This window comes from Gadus macrocephalus, chromosome 15, assembly GCF_031168955.1.
Source record: "Gadus macrocephalus chromosome 15, ASM3116895v1".
NCBI lineage: Eukaryota > Metazoa > Chordata > Actinopteri > Gadiformes > Gadidae > Gadus > Gadus macrocephalus.
The window spans coordinates 18,804,377-18,823,232 of record NC_082396.1 but is presented as its reverse complement, the minus strand read 5'-3'; the positions used below and the strand labels follow the sequence as shown (position 1 = coordinate 18,823,232).

The 18,856-nt window shown below is 43.8% G+C and overlaps 1 protein-coding gene across 1 annotated transcript in view; it reads left to right on the top strand.

Moving 5' to 3' along the window:
- arid5b (AT-rich interaction domain 5B) overlaps window positions 1–18,856 on the top strand; it is a 70,314-nt gene that overhangs the window by 14,779 nt on the left and 36,679 nt on the right. Inside the window, exon 4 of the mRNA XM_060072597.1 lies at window positions 16,897–17,133. Within this exon, the coding sequence (XP_059928580.1) occupies window positions 16,897–17,133 (237 nt within the window). The remainder of the gene's footprint in view (window positions 1–16,896; window positions 17,134–18,856) is intronic.

The following is an 18,856-nucleotide window of genomic DNA, read 5'->3' as shown; positions in this document are numbered from 1 at the left end:
CTATTTAGTCATTATGCGGAAAGGATACAGCTTTGTGTTTCTTTCATGCATTTTCTGCCCCTGAAAAGCGTTTTTTCCTGGCGATATTCACCAAATGATGTATATGCTGATTGTTACTCCCAGCCAGGATGAATTGGATTGTTCCCTATAACAGGATACTGCAGTTATACTCAAGTCCTCACAAAATAGGGCCATTGTGAGCTCAAACGCAATAAAGCTTGCCATTGTTATGGAGGGGGACTTTTTGTAATAATTCATTATTGACCGTACGTCTTAACGTGTTCCTGGCATTCAGCCAGGGTGTATTAAGTGCAATGTGTATTTCATTTGTCTTCCAGTTAGCGCATGAAAGATTCTGCAAAAAAACTAATTTGTCTTGAAAAGCAGGACCACATGGAGGTATTGTTCTTGATCTGCATTGCACAAGAGTCATAGTTTGGCAACTAATCTGAAACAGCCCATCTCTGCTCTGGATAAAAAAAGCCACTCCTGCACACAGCGTTGAGTAATTAATTTCAGAAACAGATGACCTTGGCTGTTGTGCTGCGGTATGTACCACGATGAATTCTGTGTGAGGCTCAAGAGAAGACTGGTGTCATAATTCATGTGCTGTGTTTGGGAAAAAAGCAATGCAACGACCTAGCAAGTGATGGGCTTGAAAACAATATTACTCAATCAAGTCAGCAGAAATGCAAACTTTCAGTCGTTGGTTGGTGTGCGTGTGTGTGCGTGTCTTCGGGTTTGTGTGTGTTTGTTGATGTGTGGGTGTGTGTGTGCGTGGTGCAATTTGATACATTATGCTCTGTGCAGATTTCATTAATCCTCATTCAATGTATCTTTTTATTGGGACCAGTCCTTATTTTGGGACTGTGATCCAATGAGAGATGACTTGCTTGCGAAGTTTACACTCTGTCCCTCTTTATCTCACCCATGGGGACTGGCCCGCTTTCTCCTCCCTCTCTTCTCTTCCCTTTTCCTCTTTGACAAACAAATTGGTTTGGTTGTGTTCTCTGTGGCCGGGTATGAGGTGGCTGTATCAGCAGGTACATTTTGTTGCTTTATGTGCAGAGAGACAGAGCAGTGGAATATTTAACACATACACACGCATGCACACACACACACACACACACACACACACACACACACACACACACACACACACACACACACACACACACACACACACACACACACACACACACACACACACACACACACACAGACACACACACACACAAACACACACATAAACCCTTTATACCCACACATACAAACACACACGCCAACAGGATAGTTCTGGGCTCACCAAACAGTCAATAGGTTTTCTGTCTTCTTCAAGCCAGTGAGCAGATCCTTGACTTGGGGGAGGAGGAGGAGGTGGGGGGGTGGGGGGAATATTACACAAGGTCATAGCTGGTGACTCCTCTCTTCAGAGTACAGAGAGGATGCGCCCGGCCGGCTGTCTTCCACCATCATCTCCCGCCTCCATTCCCGGTGTGCTGAGAGATCAATCATCGGACCCTCTGGGACGCACCCCGACAGATAGAAGAACTAAACACCATACAAATATCACAATAACAACATCAGGACCGGAAACATGTCTAAAGGAATACAGGTCATTATTGTTATGAGCAGATTGACATTGAATCTTTCTCATGTATAATATAAGAGTACAATACTATAGTTAGCTACTGCTAGCCGTGGCATGCAATTGCCAGTTGCACTTGGAGATCCTCATTGTTGGGCTTTATTTTCCCGCCATGTACTGGGGCTAAGGCTTGTTATTACCCTGCTGTGCTCCATCCAGTGAGTGGGAAAGTGTTGTGTTGCAAGGTCTGATCCCGAGGGCAACAAACAAGCAAACACACACACACACACACACACACACACATATACACACACACACAAAGACACAAATATATGTCCACACACACACACACACACACACACACACACACACACACACACACACACACACACACACACACACACACACACACACACACACACACACACACACACACACACACACACACACACACACACACACACACACACACACACACACACACACACACACACACACACACACACACACACACACACACACACACACACACACACACACACACACACACACACACACATAAGGCACACTATATTTCTATTTGATGTGGAGTTGAGATTTTGTCCCCATTCCGAGGGTTGTGAAGTGTTTAGGTAGGTGATAAGGAAGCACATAGATGCGGTCTGCATAGACTCTGCTCGGAGTCTGTGACAAGACAGCAACACAATTTGTTTTTTGTTTATATTCCTGGTCCCTATCATCAAACTACAAAGGTTCATGTGTTCCTTCTCTTTCCCTCCTGGAAAGGAACATTAGAGTAAATGCAGTAGTGTGACGGGAATAATGCAGCGACCCTGGAAGACAACTGAACCACTCCTGTTGGTAAAACACAAAGGGCTCTACTCAATTCCAGTATATGGCAGATTGTATTATGTATGTCATCCACCACCCCCCACCCCCCCTTCCACACACACACACACACACACACACACACACACACACACACACACACACACACACACACACACACACACAAACACTCCCTTCCAGGACATATTCGCCTGCCAGTCTGTGTTTTCTATTCAACTAATTCTGGAAACTGTTCTGAATCTATTTTGAAGTAATTTAATGGAGTGTGTGTATTGATTATGTGCCTCTCTTTCTTTCTCTGTCTCTGTCTCTGTCTCTCTCTCTCTCTCTCTCTCTCTCTCTCTCTCTCTCTCTCTCTCTCTCTCTCTCTCTCTCTCTCTCTCTCTCTCTCTCTCTCTCTCTCTCTCTCTCTCTCTCTCTCTCTCTCTCTCTCTCACTCTTCCTCACTCTCTTTTTTCTCTCTCTTTTTCTATCTCTCTCTCTTTATCAATGCTTGTGTATTTGTCTAATATTTTCTTCATTATGTTCAGACCTTTAGAGAGAAAGAGATAGAAAGACAGAGAAAGAGAGCGAGAGAGAGAGAATCACAAGTTGTTTTTCCTCACTGATCTGCTCATATCATTAATTCCCCTTACAACCGGGGACTGGCCAGGAGCCAGAGAATTCTAAATCTGTAAGCAGTAAATTGTGTCGCGGGGCGGAAAAATCTATTAGATGTTGGAGCATGCCTCGAATTTGAATGGAGGGGGAAAAATAGAGAGAGAGAGAGAGAGAGAGAGAGAGAGAGAGAGAGAGAGAGAGAGAGAAGAGAAAGAGAGAGAGAGAGAGAGAGAGAGAGAGAGAGAGAGAGAGAGAGAGAGAGAGAGAGAGGGAGAGGAGAGAGAGAGATCCCGGGTGTCAGATACAAGGGAGGAAAAAAGAAAGGTATAAAGAGAGAAAGTGCATTTTGTGTTTTTTTATAGGGAGAAGCAAGAGAGAGTGTTATAGAGAGAGAGGATGAAACAGGGAGAGGTGTTATTTGCATATTGAGAGAGAGAAGCATACCGATGCAGATTTCCTTCCCCTGAAACCGCCGCATTGTAATCCAATAAAACTTCTTCAGATAGCTACGTTCATTAATAATTTGTGTCCCTTTATTTCTGGAATGATACATTCTGTGTGCGTTGTTGTGTTTTGTGTGTGCATGTGGGAGGGTTTGAGTGGTATGGAAACTGGTGGATGGTTAAACAATGAGAAGTGCCTCAGAGGAAATGAGGAGCTATGTCACTCCATTAGCAGGGTCTAAAACAACAGCTCTCTCTCTGCTCTCCATTAGTCATGCCTGGAACAACTACTATTGATGTGACCTCTGCAACCAACCTTAAAAACAGATATCGGAATGTTTTTTCTGCTTTTACTTTATCCAAATCTTTTTGTGTGCCTGCCGTTATTGACTATGAATTCTAAATGAATAGTGGCATTTTCAATTAATTGATTAGCAAAGACCTCTGTGAAACGTATTACTTTTACAACACCTGATCTGTCTTTCAATAAACTAATTGTCTGCCATAGAGGTTGTGAGTCACTGCTAAGTGTTACCTAACCACCAGCCTTTCAAAGGATCTCTATCTCTCCTTGTCAAAACAGGGAGGATCAAATTATTATTTTGTAAATCCTAAAAGCTTTCAGAATTAACAGCATAGGTGTGTGTGTGTGTGTCTGTACGTACATGCGTATGTATGTATGTATGTATGTATGTATGTATGTATGTATGTAAAGTATGTATGTATGTATGTATGTATGTATGTACGTATGTACAGTATGTATGTATGTATGTATGTATGTATGTATGTATGTATGTATGTATGTACAGTATGTATGTATGTATGTATGTATGTATGTATGTATGTATGTACAGTATGTATGTATGTATGTATGTATGTATGTATGTATGTATGTATGTATGTATGTACAGTATGTATGTATGTATGTATGTATGTATGTATGTATGTATGTATGTATGTATGTATGTATGTATGTATGTATGTATGTATGTGTGTACAGTATGTATGTATGTATGTATGTATGTATGTATGTATGTATGTATGTATGTATGTATGTATGTATGTATGTATGTGTGTGTGTGTGTGTGTTTATCTAGATGATTAAAATAAACGTAACATTATAAATTCATGTTATTTATTTATTTGGACTATTCATGATTATATTTGTATTTCATTCAGTTGGCATCTCATCCGAGCCGCTAATTGTTTATCTCTTAAACGTGGCGTGTGTATCTGCGATGTGTCAATGAAACGCAGCCATAGAGAACGATGCAGAGAGAGGGTCCATGGAGACTGAGGGGGTGTCGGAGCACGGGCTCGGCAGGCATTGATGCTGAATCACACAGATTGTATGTTTAATAACCCTGCATATTTCATCAGCGGCAGCGGCCCATCTGCTTTATGAACGCGCGTAAAGCTGTCTTTACCTCGGGCTCCTCACTGTTTTGGGCAGATCAACACCCGTGATATCAGCCCACTTTTTAATTCAGCCGAACCCGGCCGCTGTTAAGAACATAATAATACTATCTTATGTTGTGCCCTCGAGGTAAAAGTGAGCGTAGTGTTATCACATGCCCCAGTAAAGAGCAGAACAAACAAAGTCATTAATAAATCTGGGGAGAAAATCTCAGCTTGACTCCGAGGCTGGTCCTTTGACAACCTGTGGGATATTTATCTGACGTCATCAAACCCACCAGAGGGTTTTTATTCTTGTTTCCTTGAGTCTTTTTGTGTTTGTTTTAATTTCGAAATAGCTCATCCATTGCTGTATGACAAGAATAGGCACGATGTTTTTCCTGCTAGTGTGTTGCAACCTCATGAGGTAGTTCTTAGTGACAACACAATATTGCATTTAATCGTTGACGCTAATAGGAATGGCATTGTTCGACGGTAGCCGGAGGTTTTGTGAAACTGTCGAATCAAATCAACGATTACCTGGAACAACCTTTTGTTGTGTTTCAACATTGCCTTTGTTTGGAACAAAATAATCCATTCCCTATTTAAATCAGTGCAGTGACATAAAATAACAAGAAAATCACTGCCAACGAATAATGCAGATCAGCTCTTCAATATTGGCTTCAAGTAAGCTCAAATATTAGCACATGCGTCGGCTGGAATATCTCAGCGGCTATATGAGCTATGAGCTGGAATAAATAGAATAGCAGATCAGCTTTTAGCCTTTAGAAACAGCAGAGGTAATGCCTTTCCCCCGCAGTGAAAGGTAATTGCAATAGGGCTTTGATAGATTCCACAGCTTTGTGGAAGCAACGTTTGTGTGTGTGTGTGTGTGTGTGTGTGTGTGTGTGTGTGTGTGTGTGTGTGTGTGTGTGTGTGTGTGTGTGTGTGTGTGTGTGTGTGTGTGTGTGTGTGTGTGTGTGTGTGTGTGTGTGTGTGTGTGTACGTGTGTGTTTGTGTGTGTATGCGTGCATGCGTTTATGCGTTTGTGTACAATCTTGGCTAGCATACCTGCTTGGCCGCTTGTAATTACGAGTCCTCATAATGACAACTTCAGCTCAAACAAGGGGAAAGGCATAACAATAAAATGGGATGTGAGCTAACACGCTTTCCCCAGAAAAGATCCAGCATTATGCTCAGTCCTGATTTTTTTTTGGGGTGACTTTGATTCATTGAGTGGCACGGCAGTTGGAGGCAGCGTCATGGCATGTAACAATAGATCATTTGATGTACTGCTCCGTCCTCCATGCCAACCTGTCACTCCGTTTCCTCGTTACCCGCCGGCCAGAGGAGTCCAGGAGCGTCTGGCGCGAGGCACTCGACCCAATCTTGATATTCCCCTTGACTTTCCTCTCGGCCCCTCATCTGGGGGGGTGGGGGGGTTGATGCATTCACCTTGTGGAAGGACAGTATTCAGATAGAGAGCAGGGGTGGGGGACAGGGAGAGGATAGGAGACGGCGTGGGGGGGGGATCACCAAACGCTTTGTCAACGACACGTTTGATGCGGAGAGCACGTGGTCACTATGTGTGTATGAGGATGTGTTCTTGTCTCTGTGTACATCGATATGTAAATCTATATATTTATTGATATACATCTATGTCTCTTGTTCTCTGTCTATAAGTATAGTGGTGTCGTATACAGTGTGTGAGATGAAGGCTGCTAAACATACTCTGAATTGGCCTGATTTGTGTTTCATACGTGTTTTATGCTAATGCAATATTAATATAATGTTGGTTTGCGGATGCTAATAAAGGAACATTGGCCCTCCATTATTTTAGCATATTTAATTACATGGCAGAGCTCGCGGCTTCACCAGGGATTTCTCAAGAGCGAGAGGAGTTAAATAATTACTAAAGCAGATCGTTCCAGCTTGTAAAGGCAACAGTGTTTTTCTCTTCTGTTATTATTATATTTGGACGTGCCTCTCACACAACGGGCATCACCACCACTTCCACTGCTCTCCATTCATCCCAGAAGCCTCCACTTCCTTTTGTCTGTCTGTCTGTCTGTCTGTCTGTCTGTCTGTCTGTCTGTCTGTCTGTCTGTCTGTCTGTCTGTCTGTCTGTCTGTCTGTCTGTCTGTCTGTCTGTCTGTCTGTCTGTCTGTCTGTCTGTCTGTCTGTCTGTCTGTCTGTCTGTCTGTCTGTCTGTTGGCGAGCATTATGTCCAATGACATCACAATAGCTCAAAATGTGAACAGATGGCAGCGGGTTTTTAATGACATATTTCTGTCTGTAGGCGCGTCCTCTAAGCCGCGGCATAAAGCCTCCCCTCCTTGGAGAGCACTCAGGCTCCAGCCACTATCATATGCTGCGAGTGTCACTGCTTTCTCCACTGCCACTTTGTCGCGTCCCCCCAGCTAAATAAATCCCATGTAAATTGGGTATTGTGTTGGATGTAATTATTGAAAGGGGTTCCAGTCGGCTTACCTCGGCCTACTGTTTATTTAAAGCCTTTTCCTGCTCTTCTGTACAGATCCCCTGATAGAGGCAGAGATACAGAGGGAGAGAGAGAGAGAGAGAGAGAGAATGAGAAAGAGAGAGAGAGAGAGAGAGAGAGAGAGAGAGAATGAGAAAGAGAGGCTCTTATATAAGGACAGGAATTCACAATAGAGTCCTGCTGAATGACAGGCACCCCCCACCCCACCCACTCCATCCCCCTTACAGTTTTACCAATGGGAAACACACACGTCCTTAATAGCCCTCCTTCTTGACTTCCCTATAGTATTTCTCTTTCCTCCTCCCCCCTCCTCCTTCTTCGTTTTTTTTCCTGCTCCATTCTTTTCCTTAAAACATATTAAATCATGTTTCCTCTTTGGGCTGGCGGCCCACGCCCTCAGAAACCACTCTGGGTTGATAATGGGGCCTGGGGCTTTGAGGAAACACACACGGCAACTTTGATCTGGAATGACATGTCATTCTTTCGCCTGACCCAATTCCCAATCTCCTGATAAGATGTTTTTTTCCCCCTCCCTCTCCTTTCCCTCCAACCTTCTTGTGGAATTTGTTCAAATTGGAACTGGCTGTTCCATTAAAGATACATTTAAGGGCAATGCGTCATTCGTTTTATTCTGATGGAGGAGGAGCTTATGTTTGCACAAACACAACAACTGTTGCCTGCCTTACGACCAGCTAAGGACACCAATTGAATAAAGTACAAGCTGGACAACTTTCCTGTTTGTCCTGCTTCCTTGTTCCTTCCCCTCGGTTTCTTTCACTGGATCTCTCTGGGTCTCCGGATCTGAATATATCTCTGGGTGTGACAAGTGCTGCTGTCCCAGCTCCCAGTGGTCCCAGCTCCTAGTGTCCCAGTGGTCCCAGCTCCTAGTGTCCCAGTGGTCCAAGCTCCCAGTAGGCGCTTGGACCACCAACTCTTAGTGTCCCCCTCCTAGTGTCCCAGCTGGGCCTTATCGTGTCGCTCTGGGATCTGTGTCTGATGAAAGTGTCCGTCCTATCAGACGTTTCATCCTCACCTGTGTGTGAAATTAATTTAGCCTTGGTTAGTATATAGTAAGCGGCGGGCTTGTTGTTGAAACTTTAAAAAACGAGAAGAAAGAAAAACAAAAAAATAAGGTGGGGAACATAAACTGGATGTAATATTTAAACCGTGTGATGTTTGTGTTCCTTTCAGTCGCTGCCAGAGCAGTTTGGTTCTTTTCATTTTTTTCCCCTGCGTTTTTCTTCTGTAGCTCCGCTCTGCTTGACTTCACAGAGAGCAGATTCACTGCCCTTCAAAAACACACACACCAGCAGTTGGCCATTAGTCAATGCCTAGCTCTGGAGCAGAAAGCGAATCTGTCACAACGCAATGGGAGAACAGCATGTTGATTGTCAGCGCTGCTTTCAACAAACCAGTGTGTTGCTCATCTTTAGTTACAGGCCCGACTGTATTGGCTCTAGCTGCCCGCATATGACCCCGAGGTAATCGTATTTCAGCTCTGCTATGCAAAAAAAACGGCGCCAAATTCCCCACACAGCACAAACAATATCTTAATATCGAACGAGACCGCGCTAGGCCCCGGGGGGGCGCTCCGATAGCTCTTTTATAATGAGCCTCTTAAAGGTTGTTTGTTGCTATTGTTGCTTTGTGTCATATAGTAAAGGGAACCAATTTGGGCTTTTGAATCATTTGGTTATGTTTAACAGGAGCTGTTAAATGCAAAGTTTTCAATCTGGCAATCAATAAAGCAGGCAGCTGACTGTGGCCCTGTGCCAGATGCATTAGGCCCGCTGGAGACGGTTGCTAGGGAGCGCAGGCTGCTTGGGGCAAAGAATGTTTAATGTAATAGAATCACATAAATCAACCGCAGGAAAGTGCTTGTGTTTTCTCTGCTCCTTCTTCTCCTTCTCCTTCTCCTTCCTCTATTCGTCTCTGTTCCTTCTCCTCTGCCATCAGCGCTGCTGTGCTGTGAAATAACTAAACCATTGGATATGGGCGTGCGCTGGTGGAAATATGCTGTTGTGCTTTCATGTTTACGACCTCGACAACCGCAGAAATATGGCAGATGGAATTTAAAGGAAAGTCGAGTTGCATTTTGCCTATGAATGTACCGACTTGTTTTTCCCCAATCCGTACAATATATGTTCACGCCAGCGCAGCCACGTGCAATATTATTCAGTCCTGATTTTTTTTCGGTTTTCATAGCTTTGTGTCCTCAATTTCCGTGTGCTGCATACTCGATTAAATGAGACGAAAAATTATAGTAAGCAATATTTTTTTTCTTCTTCTTTAAAAGCCTGCTGCCCCACCCCAACTGAAATGAAGGAGGCACTTTGCTGCTTGACCATAATTAAGAACAGGAGCCAACATGCATTGCTCTCTCTCTCTCCTTCCCTCCCTCCCTTCTCTCTCCCTCTTTCTCTCTCTGTCTGTATAGTTCCAATAGAACATTTCCTCTGGGTTCTTGTGCCCTTTTGTGGGAATATGATTCCCCCCTCCCCCCCATTCCACATACACTCTTAAAGCGTTTGCAACACACAGGACATGCTTTGTGTACGTCAAAGCCCTGATATCTCTGCAGCGCTCTTGTATAGGTGCGTGCACGGCCCGGGGGCGTGCATGCGCACGGCCCGGGGGCGTGCATGCGCACGGCCCGGGGGCGTGCATGCGCACGGCCCGGGGGCGTGCATGCGCACGGCCCGGGGGCGTGCATGCGCACGGCCTAGTGGTTGATATTATGGGCAGAGGAAAGACGAGTCCATGGCCGTGAGTGATGTAGTGTTGGTGACTGACTGCTGGCTGCTGTCGTTGGACTCATTTGCAGACACAGCGTGTTATGTTGCGGGGTTCTGTCGGATGAATGTGAATAGGGTTTAAACCACGGGCTCCCTTTGAACAGAACACGCTCACACAGCCCCAGTAGTGACACAACACACAAGCGCTTTTCTCCTGCTTTATTTATCTTTTGAGTGATTCATTTCAATGTTTCTTTATGGGTTAAACACACACACACACAACTTTCGAATTGGGAAAATGCTGCCTTTCATTTTTTGCTTTAATTTTGTTTTATCCCGTCATAGACATCCACAGCACGATTAAACCATGAATCACCCATCGTCAAGTGGTTTGTTCTCACTTGCAGACGCCTTGGGCTCTCTCTGCTCCCCCAATCCCCCGTCCCACGCCTCATTTACATTCAGTGTCATTGACAGATGCTGTTTGTGTTTATATTAGGTCAGCTTTCAATAACATGCAACCAATATCCTCATCAAATCGTATGCCTGCTGCTTCTTATGTAGCCGGCGTCTCAGACGGTGTCCTGTGTCCTAGTGCCAACCTAGGGAGAGAGAGGGGAGGGAGAGAGAGATGGATGGGATATGTGTTATATGTTATGAGAGAGAGTCTAAATGAAAACAGGGCAACCTCTCTCAGATCAATACAGAGCACAGGAGCCTTGAGGATGGAGAGAGAATATCAAACTGCCGTCTTTTCCTTTCTTTCTCACTCTCTCTCTTTATCACACACACACACACACACACACACACACACACACACACACACACACACACACACACACACACACACACACACACACACACACACACACACACACACACACACACACACACACACACAACACACAACTCTATTCCTGCCTTCTCCTCTTTTCCTGCAACATATACCCTAACTACCTCTCTCTCTCTCTCTCTCTCTCTCTCTCTCTCTCTCTCTCTCTCTCTCTCTCTCTCTCTCTCTCTCTCTGTCTGTCTCTCTCTAGCTCTCTCTTTTATTCAAAAATATAACTATATAAATAAATAAAACAAAGAAAGGAAAAACGAGAGGGAGGGAAAAAAGGAAACAATATGAATTCGACATTATTGGCTGTGGGTTACATACTTCACAATTTTCTGCCAGCCCTAGAGAAGCAGCCAGGGGGAAGTTGTAGCATTCGGCATCCAGGCAGATAATGTGGAAACGTTGACAACAGCACATTTCAGCCCAGCCAGTGATTTAAGAATGACAGCGGGCGACAGAGACCAGGACTCTCATATTTTCTCCCTCTGGTTTTTCGCTGCTATTCTGTGAAACAGTGAAACAGTCAGCGCCTGAGATCTGTGGTCAGAGTTCATGGCCTAATGATTGTTTCTAAGCTCTGTTTGAAGGGAGAGATACAGTGAATATAAATGAATGCAGTTGTCTTTGGTTGTTTTCCACCAGAGCCTGGCTCTATTATATCTTCAGCGTGGACATTTAGAAGCGTACTAGAAGCATACAGTGGAGTTGACACACATTTGCTGAACAAACACCTCAATTATCATTCAGCTTTTCACCTGTTCTAGAAAATAACTCTCAATAATATATCTTATCTTCTTCATGTTGAGAAGCCACTTGCAATGTAAACAAAAGTCATAATGAATATGTTTCAGCATGTGGCATATTGTGAGATTTATGTAATAGACAATAAACACATACCACATAGTCAAATGTTCAACGTGTATAATTACACAAAACCCTCTCGCTTTTGTGTGTGTGTGTATGTGTGTGTGTGTGTGTGTGTGTGTGTGTGTGTGTGTGTGTGTGTGTGTGTGTGTGTGTGTGTGTGTGTGTGTGTGTGTGTGTGTGTGTCTATGTGTGTGTGTGTGTGTGTGTCTGTGTGTGTGTGTGTGTGTGTGTGTGTGTGTGTGTGTGTGTGTGTGTGTGTGTGTGTGTGTGTGTCTGTGTCTGTGTGTGTGTGTGTGTGTGTGTGTGTGTGTAATTAATAGTATGCCTGATCTGCACTAGGAGTGGAACTTGTGTCTGGGCACGACCCTCCTCTGTATCCGTAATATGGTCATTAAACTCTTCTTCCTGGTGTTGTTCCTGTTGTGAAAACATGGGGGGATTAACGTGTTCTATTCCAAACTGACATTTCTTCCTGGCCCCTCTGCTCTGGTGATGCCTTGCCCTGTTCCTCCACAGAAGAATGGCGTGAATGTATGTGACTATGATCTCAATATTACATTAGATGTTTAACTTGTTTTCCTCGTGACCGCCGGCTCACTACTGTACACAATGCTGGCAACAGAACGAGTTCAGCATTTGTGGGCTTCATGTGTCTTCAAGCCCACCGCCAGAGAATTGTTCCGAATAATGGTCTTATTTTGGATTAACTGTGAGGAGACAAGTAAAAAAAAAAAGCAGGCAGAAAAGAAAGCAGTGCGGCATTGTGTTGTGAAATGCAGTGTAAGCAGGTCAGCTCAGCAGCAGCGGGCTTCTCTGTTTTGCTATCATCGCATTGTGCCTCCTTTTCCCCTGCTGTCAAGGTATTGATTAGACAGTGGTGAGACACAGATAATATAAGTCTGCCTGGACTTTATATATAAGATATTACAGATGATGTAAAAAATACAACCTGGAGAATAACCAGGCTAAAAATAAAAAAAGAAGGCGAGAGAATTGATGCGGAATATTAAGGGTATTATAGATGTGTAGGAATCTGCTGCATCGGATATTAACTGCTACTGCTTTCTCAGGACAGCCTTCCCTTTTCTCGTATTATTATTATTTAGTGTCTGAACTTCATTGTGTTTCCAGCAATGGCCTCAATGGTACTAACCTCAGCTGTCCAGTAAGGGGTTTATGACCCCTGACAACGTTGTAGTTTATGAGGTCAGCAGCTTTTACAACACACGGCCCTCCAAAATAATCTGCCACTACCACAGCTGTTTGATCAACTCACTGTGTGTACCGCTGTCCCCCTGAGGGGATGTGCAAGGGAGAACATCAGAGAGAGAGAGTGGGAGAGAGAGAGGGGGAGAGAGAAAGAGACACAGACGGAGAGGGAGAGAGCGAGAAAGAGAGAGCGAGAGGGAGGGGGGGAGAGAGAGAGAGGGGAAGGGGGAGAGAGTGAGGTCATATGAATAAGCAGAAAACAAGAAGAAAATGGAAAGAAGGGGGGCCGGGGGGAGGATATGCAAGAAATGCATGGAATGGAAGACATGTCGGAAACAGAGAGGAAGAGAGGAATACTTATGCAAAGGTAGAATCGCTCTTATTTTGGAAAGGTCAAAGCTACATAAGCCAGTATGTTCCCTTTTAAAGCCAGCATAACTCGCTGTGTGCGTGTACATGACACGCAGAAAAAAGCTCCATTGAGGACGTTATATCACAAACAGAGCCTCACACGCAGAGAAACATCCACCAAGGTGACTGGGTCCCAGAGCTGCCGACTCACTGTCACACACATTAGCCTGCTGGCATAAAACACACGCACGCACACACGCACACACGCATGCACGCACGCACGCACGCACGCACGCACGCACGCACGCACGCACACACACACACACACACACACACACACACACACAACACACACATCCTCGTATATATACACTTCACAGGCTGTACTTGCAGTTGGCTGTGGGACACACACACATACACATGTACAATGCACAGATTCAGAACAGTTATTAATGCCCTTCAGGCGCTGGCTCTACCTACAGCCTAATCAAGAGAAACTCTGTGAAGGACGAGAGAGAGGTAGAGAGAAAGAGAGAGAGGGAGAGGGAGATAGAGAGCAGGTTGGGCTATGACTTACGATACAATTATTACAATTCCTGACATTTTGAAAAAAGCCCCCTGTTGTCTCTGAGCTGTGATTGCATGCGTCAACTGCCGCATTCTTTGATGAATGTGCAGCCAAACGTGTTTGTGTGTGTCTTGGTGTGAGTGTGTGCACTTAATGATGTATCTAAACTTGAACGCCATATCATTCACTTTTAAAGTGGCATAGTAGTGGACCTAATGACTTTACTTAGCACTGAATACATCCATAGCTAGCCGGCTATTAAGGGTCACTTACCTGGCTCAGAGTCCTGGCACATTTTAATTGGACGCAAAGGCATGACCTCGATGACATATGCCTGCGTCTCATTTAGTTCATAATAATAAAGAATAAAATCAGCACTTTTTTTTCATTGTATATTTTTAATACAATGTTGCATTAACACAGTTTGTTAATGCAACATTGCCTTCAATGTTGCATTAACAAACAATATATCCTACAATTCATTCATTTATTCTCAAACCCTTCGTTCTTTAATTGACTAGTGACATGAGTTCTTGAGTCAGAACAATAGAGAAATAGTGGACACTGAAACAATGGAACATTATCCTTCTTCCTCTGTGCTGCAGCGGTCTGTAAGCATTGTTTGCCTGTGCTCAGCAGTGCTTTGACCTGGTTACGTGGATACATTGGATCAGACTGGAGTGCGTGTCCCTCTCCCCATCACAAGTTACCGTGAGCAGATTCCACACGTAGCAGGAGCATTCTTGATGGTTTCAAGATGCGGCCTCCCAGCACTCACAGGGACCCAATTAGACTGACCTTTAAAACTAACTAAGCATGTAGTGAGGGGATTACTTCCTACATTCCTACCATTCCAATGCAAATATCAGAGGATGTTTTGTGTTCATCAGCCACAACTCTATTCCAGTATTTATGGGATGTTTTATATCGTATCACAAATGTTGTCATAAATATAATCACGTTGTGTTGAATCAGAAATGATGGCGGATTTCATGTCTTTATTAGCCATCGTATATTTCATCATGCTAAGCTATTTGCGGATTTCTTTAAACAGCATTGACAGATGTAGGATTGTTGTCATGTAATATAATGCATAATCTGCCATTTTTAATTAGGTGAGTGCTGCATGCAGCGCTCAACTAGTGTTCTTCCTAAGTTTTATTCTTTCTTTCTTTCTTTATTATTTTCTCTACACACTTTGGGACCTATCTCCTTCCTAAATATTTCACCGAGAGACTCCATTCAAATTTTTAAATGTTCAGAATAGCTTGGAATTTTTAATATATTCTGCTTTTAAAATACAATCTTTTTTAACATGGGAGTCAATGGGTGGACGGCGGAGCCTTCAACTGTTTAAGACGTAACTAGTTCAATTGTTATCTTCGTTCAAACCATTTAACAAATCTAGCCATATTGGGCTAGTTTTGAAGGACGTTCCGGCAGTGTTGCCAGATTGGGTGTTTTTTCCCAACTCTATTGAACTACTTTTAATCACGCGCACCAGCAGGGCAGGGCAATACATTTGACCTTTCAGATTCTTCAGTTCAATTCACTTTACATTTCTGCATTTTTAGCAATGCTTTGCGCTTTTCAGTCAACTGTGACAGTATTTGTTTCCAAACATTTACATTTCTTAAATGGTTTGCATGTTTACATTGTTTACTCCATTTAGACTTTTGAACTTTTGTTCAAATCCCTTCACTTGATTTAAGCCATTTAACGTTTCTTTAATGTCTTAATCTATGTGGCTTTATTAAAAAATATTTTCAACCTCACTTTGTACTACAGCACTCACCGCATTTTCTGCAGGAAATGCATTTTCTAGTTCACAATATTGTTGGATTATAAGGTTTATTTCAACAAGGTCAGTATTCTTTGCATAATCCCTGGGCTTTGGATACCATCTCACACCACACACACACACACACACACACACACACACACACACACAGACACACACACGCACGCACACACACACGAACATACACATAACACACACACACACACACACACACACACACATATCACACACACACACACACACACACACACACACACACACACACACACACACACACACACACACACACACACACACACACACACACACACACAAACACACCTACACACAGGATTCCTTACCTCACCTCGAACTGCTTGTTAAAGCGTGTCCCACTAAGTTGTGAGATCTTAGACTTTGTCTTGACATTTCATCTCTAACCCCCTTTTCCTTTTAAAGGCAATGCATAGCTTTCAATCCCCGAGCATGCAGTGCTATTATCTACTAAGTGGGCATTAACGGCTCCATTCTATCCAATTCTGTTAGCCCGTGCTGGTGCTGAGAATTGGGAGGATGTGAGAGTGAATCTAAATGTCTCCTAAAGCTTTATTGGAAATGGAACGGCGGTCTCAGATGCTGTCCTTTCAACTCTGCCGAGCCTTTACCTGACTCTGCTTGGCGGAGAGCAGGGTCTCTGTGGGGGATCAAAGAGGTGTGAATGATTCGCCGTCCCCCTTAGAGATGGGTGTTACCTTTAGAGACAATTGTGATATCGGATGTAAAACAATAAATAAAAATAAACCCAGAATAAACCCAGATCGTTTGGGCGTCGAAGGATCTTGTTTGCCTCAGGGGTGTGAGTCAGGAGACGGTGCAAACACAAAAGCCTTTTCCTCTCGCTACAGTATATATTTGGCTCCCTAGTTACGATGACAACCGAAAAACGGATGTTGGAACCAAACAGCTTACAAACGCAGTCAATCCAATTAAAATGTTGGTGAGAGTGTTGGAAGTTAGTGCTAAATAAAAACCAACACTTTATTTGCTTAACTTCTGCTAATGTGTGACCACATATTTGTAAATGGTTGTAGGGATTTGAGCCTCAGACGTGCCAAACGGTTTCCGCTGGTGTTAATTTGTTCCCTCCTCCCTCTCTCTCGCTCTCCCCAGGCCAAGAGGAGGATGGGAGCAAGGTCCTGGTCCTCAGCTACCCCCAGTACTGCCGCTACCGCTCGGTCCTGGCCCGGCTCCGGGACCAGCCCTCCTCCTCCGGGCTGCTGGTGGACCACACCGTGCTGGCGCTTGGCGGGATCGCCGCCCTGGGGGGCGACACCAGAGTCCTCTACTGCCGGGACACCTTCGAGCACCCCGTGCTGCTGCAGAACGAGAGCATCTGTGACGAGTTTGGTGAGTGATCGTCTTTTGGTGTCCTTGGTGGTGTTAGCGTCGTAGCCGGTGCAGACCAAACAAAGTGAGCTGACCACGGCCCCTGGTGCGCGGTTCATATGCCAATTTGTCCCGTTTTCACACCTCCTCTGAGATTGGTATGCTCCGCGAGTGAAGCGCAGGAATGCCCATCCACGGTAACATTGCTGTGAAACGGCGACAACAAATGCAATGGCCACAACCATAGTATACCTAGCTTCTCTGGTGTTCTTAAAGATCTCCTATTATGCTACTTTTCTGGTCTTAATTTCTTATTAATGACTCCTATAGAGCAACCTTACACGAATAACAGCACAAAAAACGATGTAGATTTTCGGGAAACTCTTCTTCTCATCTGGGCTCTTTCAGCATTCTCTGTCAACACTCGGCTTCGTCCTTCTCCACCCCCTCGCCCCCCTCCTGCCAACCCCACACCGTTGTGATTGGTTACCTTGCGGAAGAACAGGTTGCAGCATTACCATACATGGAAAATCCGGATTGTTCTACGTAGATAAATCCCGGAAATTTGAACAAGTGAATCGCGACCGGCGTCCCTAGTGTTTAGCGCTTTGCACAGCCACCCCAGACGGTCAGCAGGGAATACGTCTAAATGCATGAAGGTCATTATTTGACACTTTAATATGGTTAAACATGACTATAAATCATTACAACAACGTTTAGAGGTCATAAAAGTCTAAAAAGCATAATAGGTGCTCTTTAAAGTCCTTGGTGCCCTTAGTTGGCCGAGCTAACTGCCCTAGCATCCTTATCTTTGTTTTGTGTCACCCTTTGTCAAATGACAGCTGGGTAATTAAGCTTTATTAAGCGTTATTACTTAGTTATTTGTTGTTGTGCAGCTGCTAGCTGAAGTTAATACATGCGTGGAGTTACAACACACTCCTCTGTTTAACTAAAGACAAAAAACTAAAATAGGCAAACAACAATCTATCAGTGCTTGGATAATGAATGATGATAATTGGAATTTGCTTCGTTGATGATGCAAAGAAAACACCATTGTCTCATAAATCACACTTTTTAGGAGCTGTGTTCTAAACGCAAAGATTGTAGTACAACATCTTTCTTCTGACATTTCCGAAAGCATGAGTAATTGATGCATTTATTCTCATTTATCGCTGGTGTACTACTTTATTACACGAGCAGCTAACAGTATGCACCAGTAGTCTTGGTGTGATGGCATGTGCAAAGTTGCAGTGTCATGTGGGAAGTGTAGTCCTTGGACACAGTTGAGTGCAGTGAGCCCAACAATTTTCATTACTATAGAAGCATATTTAACATTAATTAAATGTTCAATGTATGACAGGTATGACATTTAAATCCTAACCTTAAAGGTTGTAAACGTAACTTCTAAAGGATAAGGAGAAACAGTTATTTTAATTGTGCTAAATCTATATATTATTCACTGCTACGATTTTTCCACACTTGCAATTCTCAGACTGTTGTTCAAAGAGATTATTCTTGGGCAGAGATCTCTTTTGTTCTTTGCCTTTATTTCATTTGACACTCTTTGTTTGCGGTCTAACCCTCTTATCTCTTGGCTCAACGGTTGACAAGCCAAAAAACACTTTAAGTTCTCTGAGTAGAACAGCATAGACTCTCGATCAATGTTGCTTTAATTGAATTAATTATAGCCTGAAAGTGGATTCAGTACAGTACTTGATAATTGCCAAACATTTGCAATAAAACA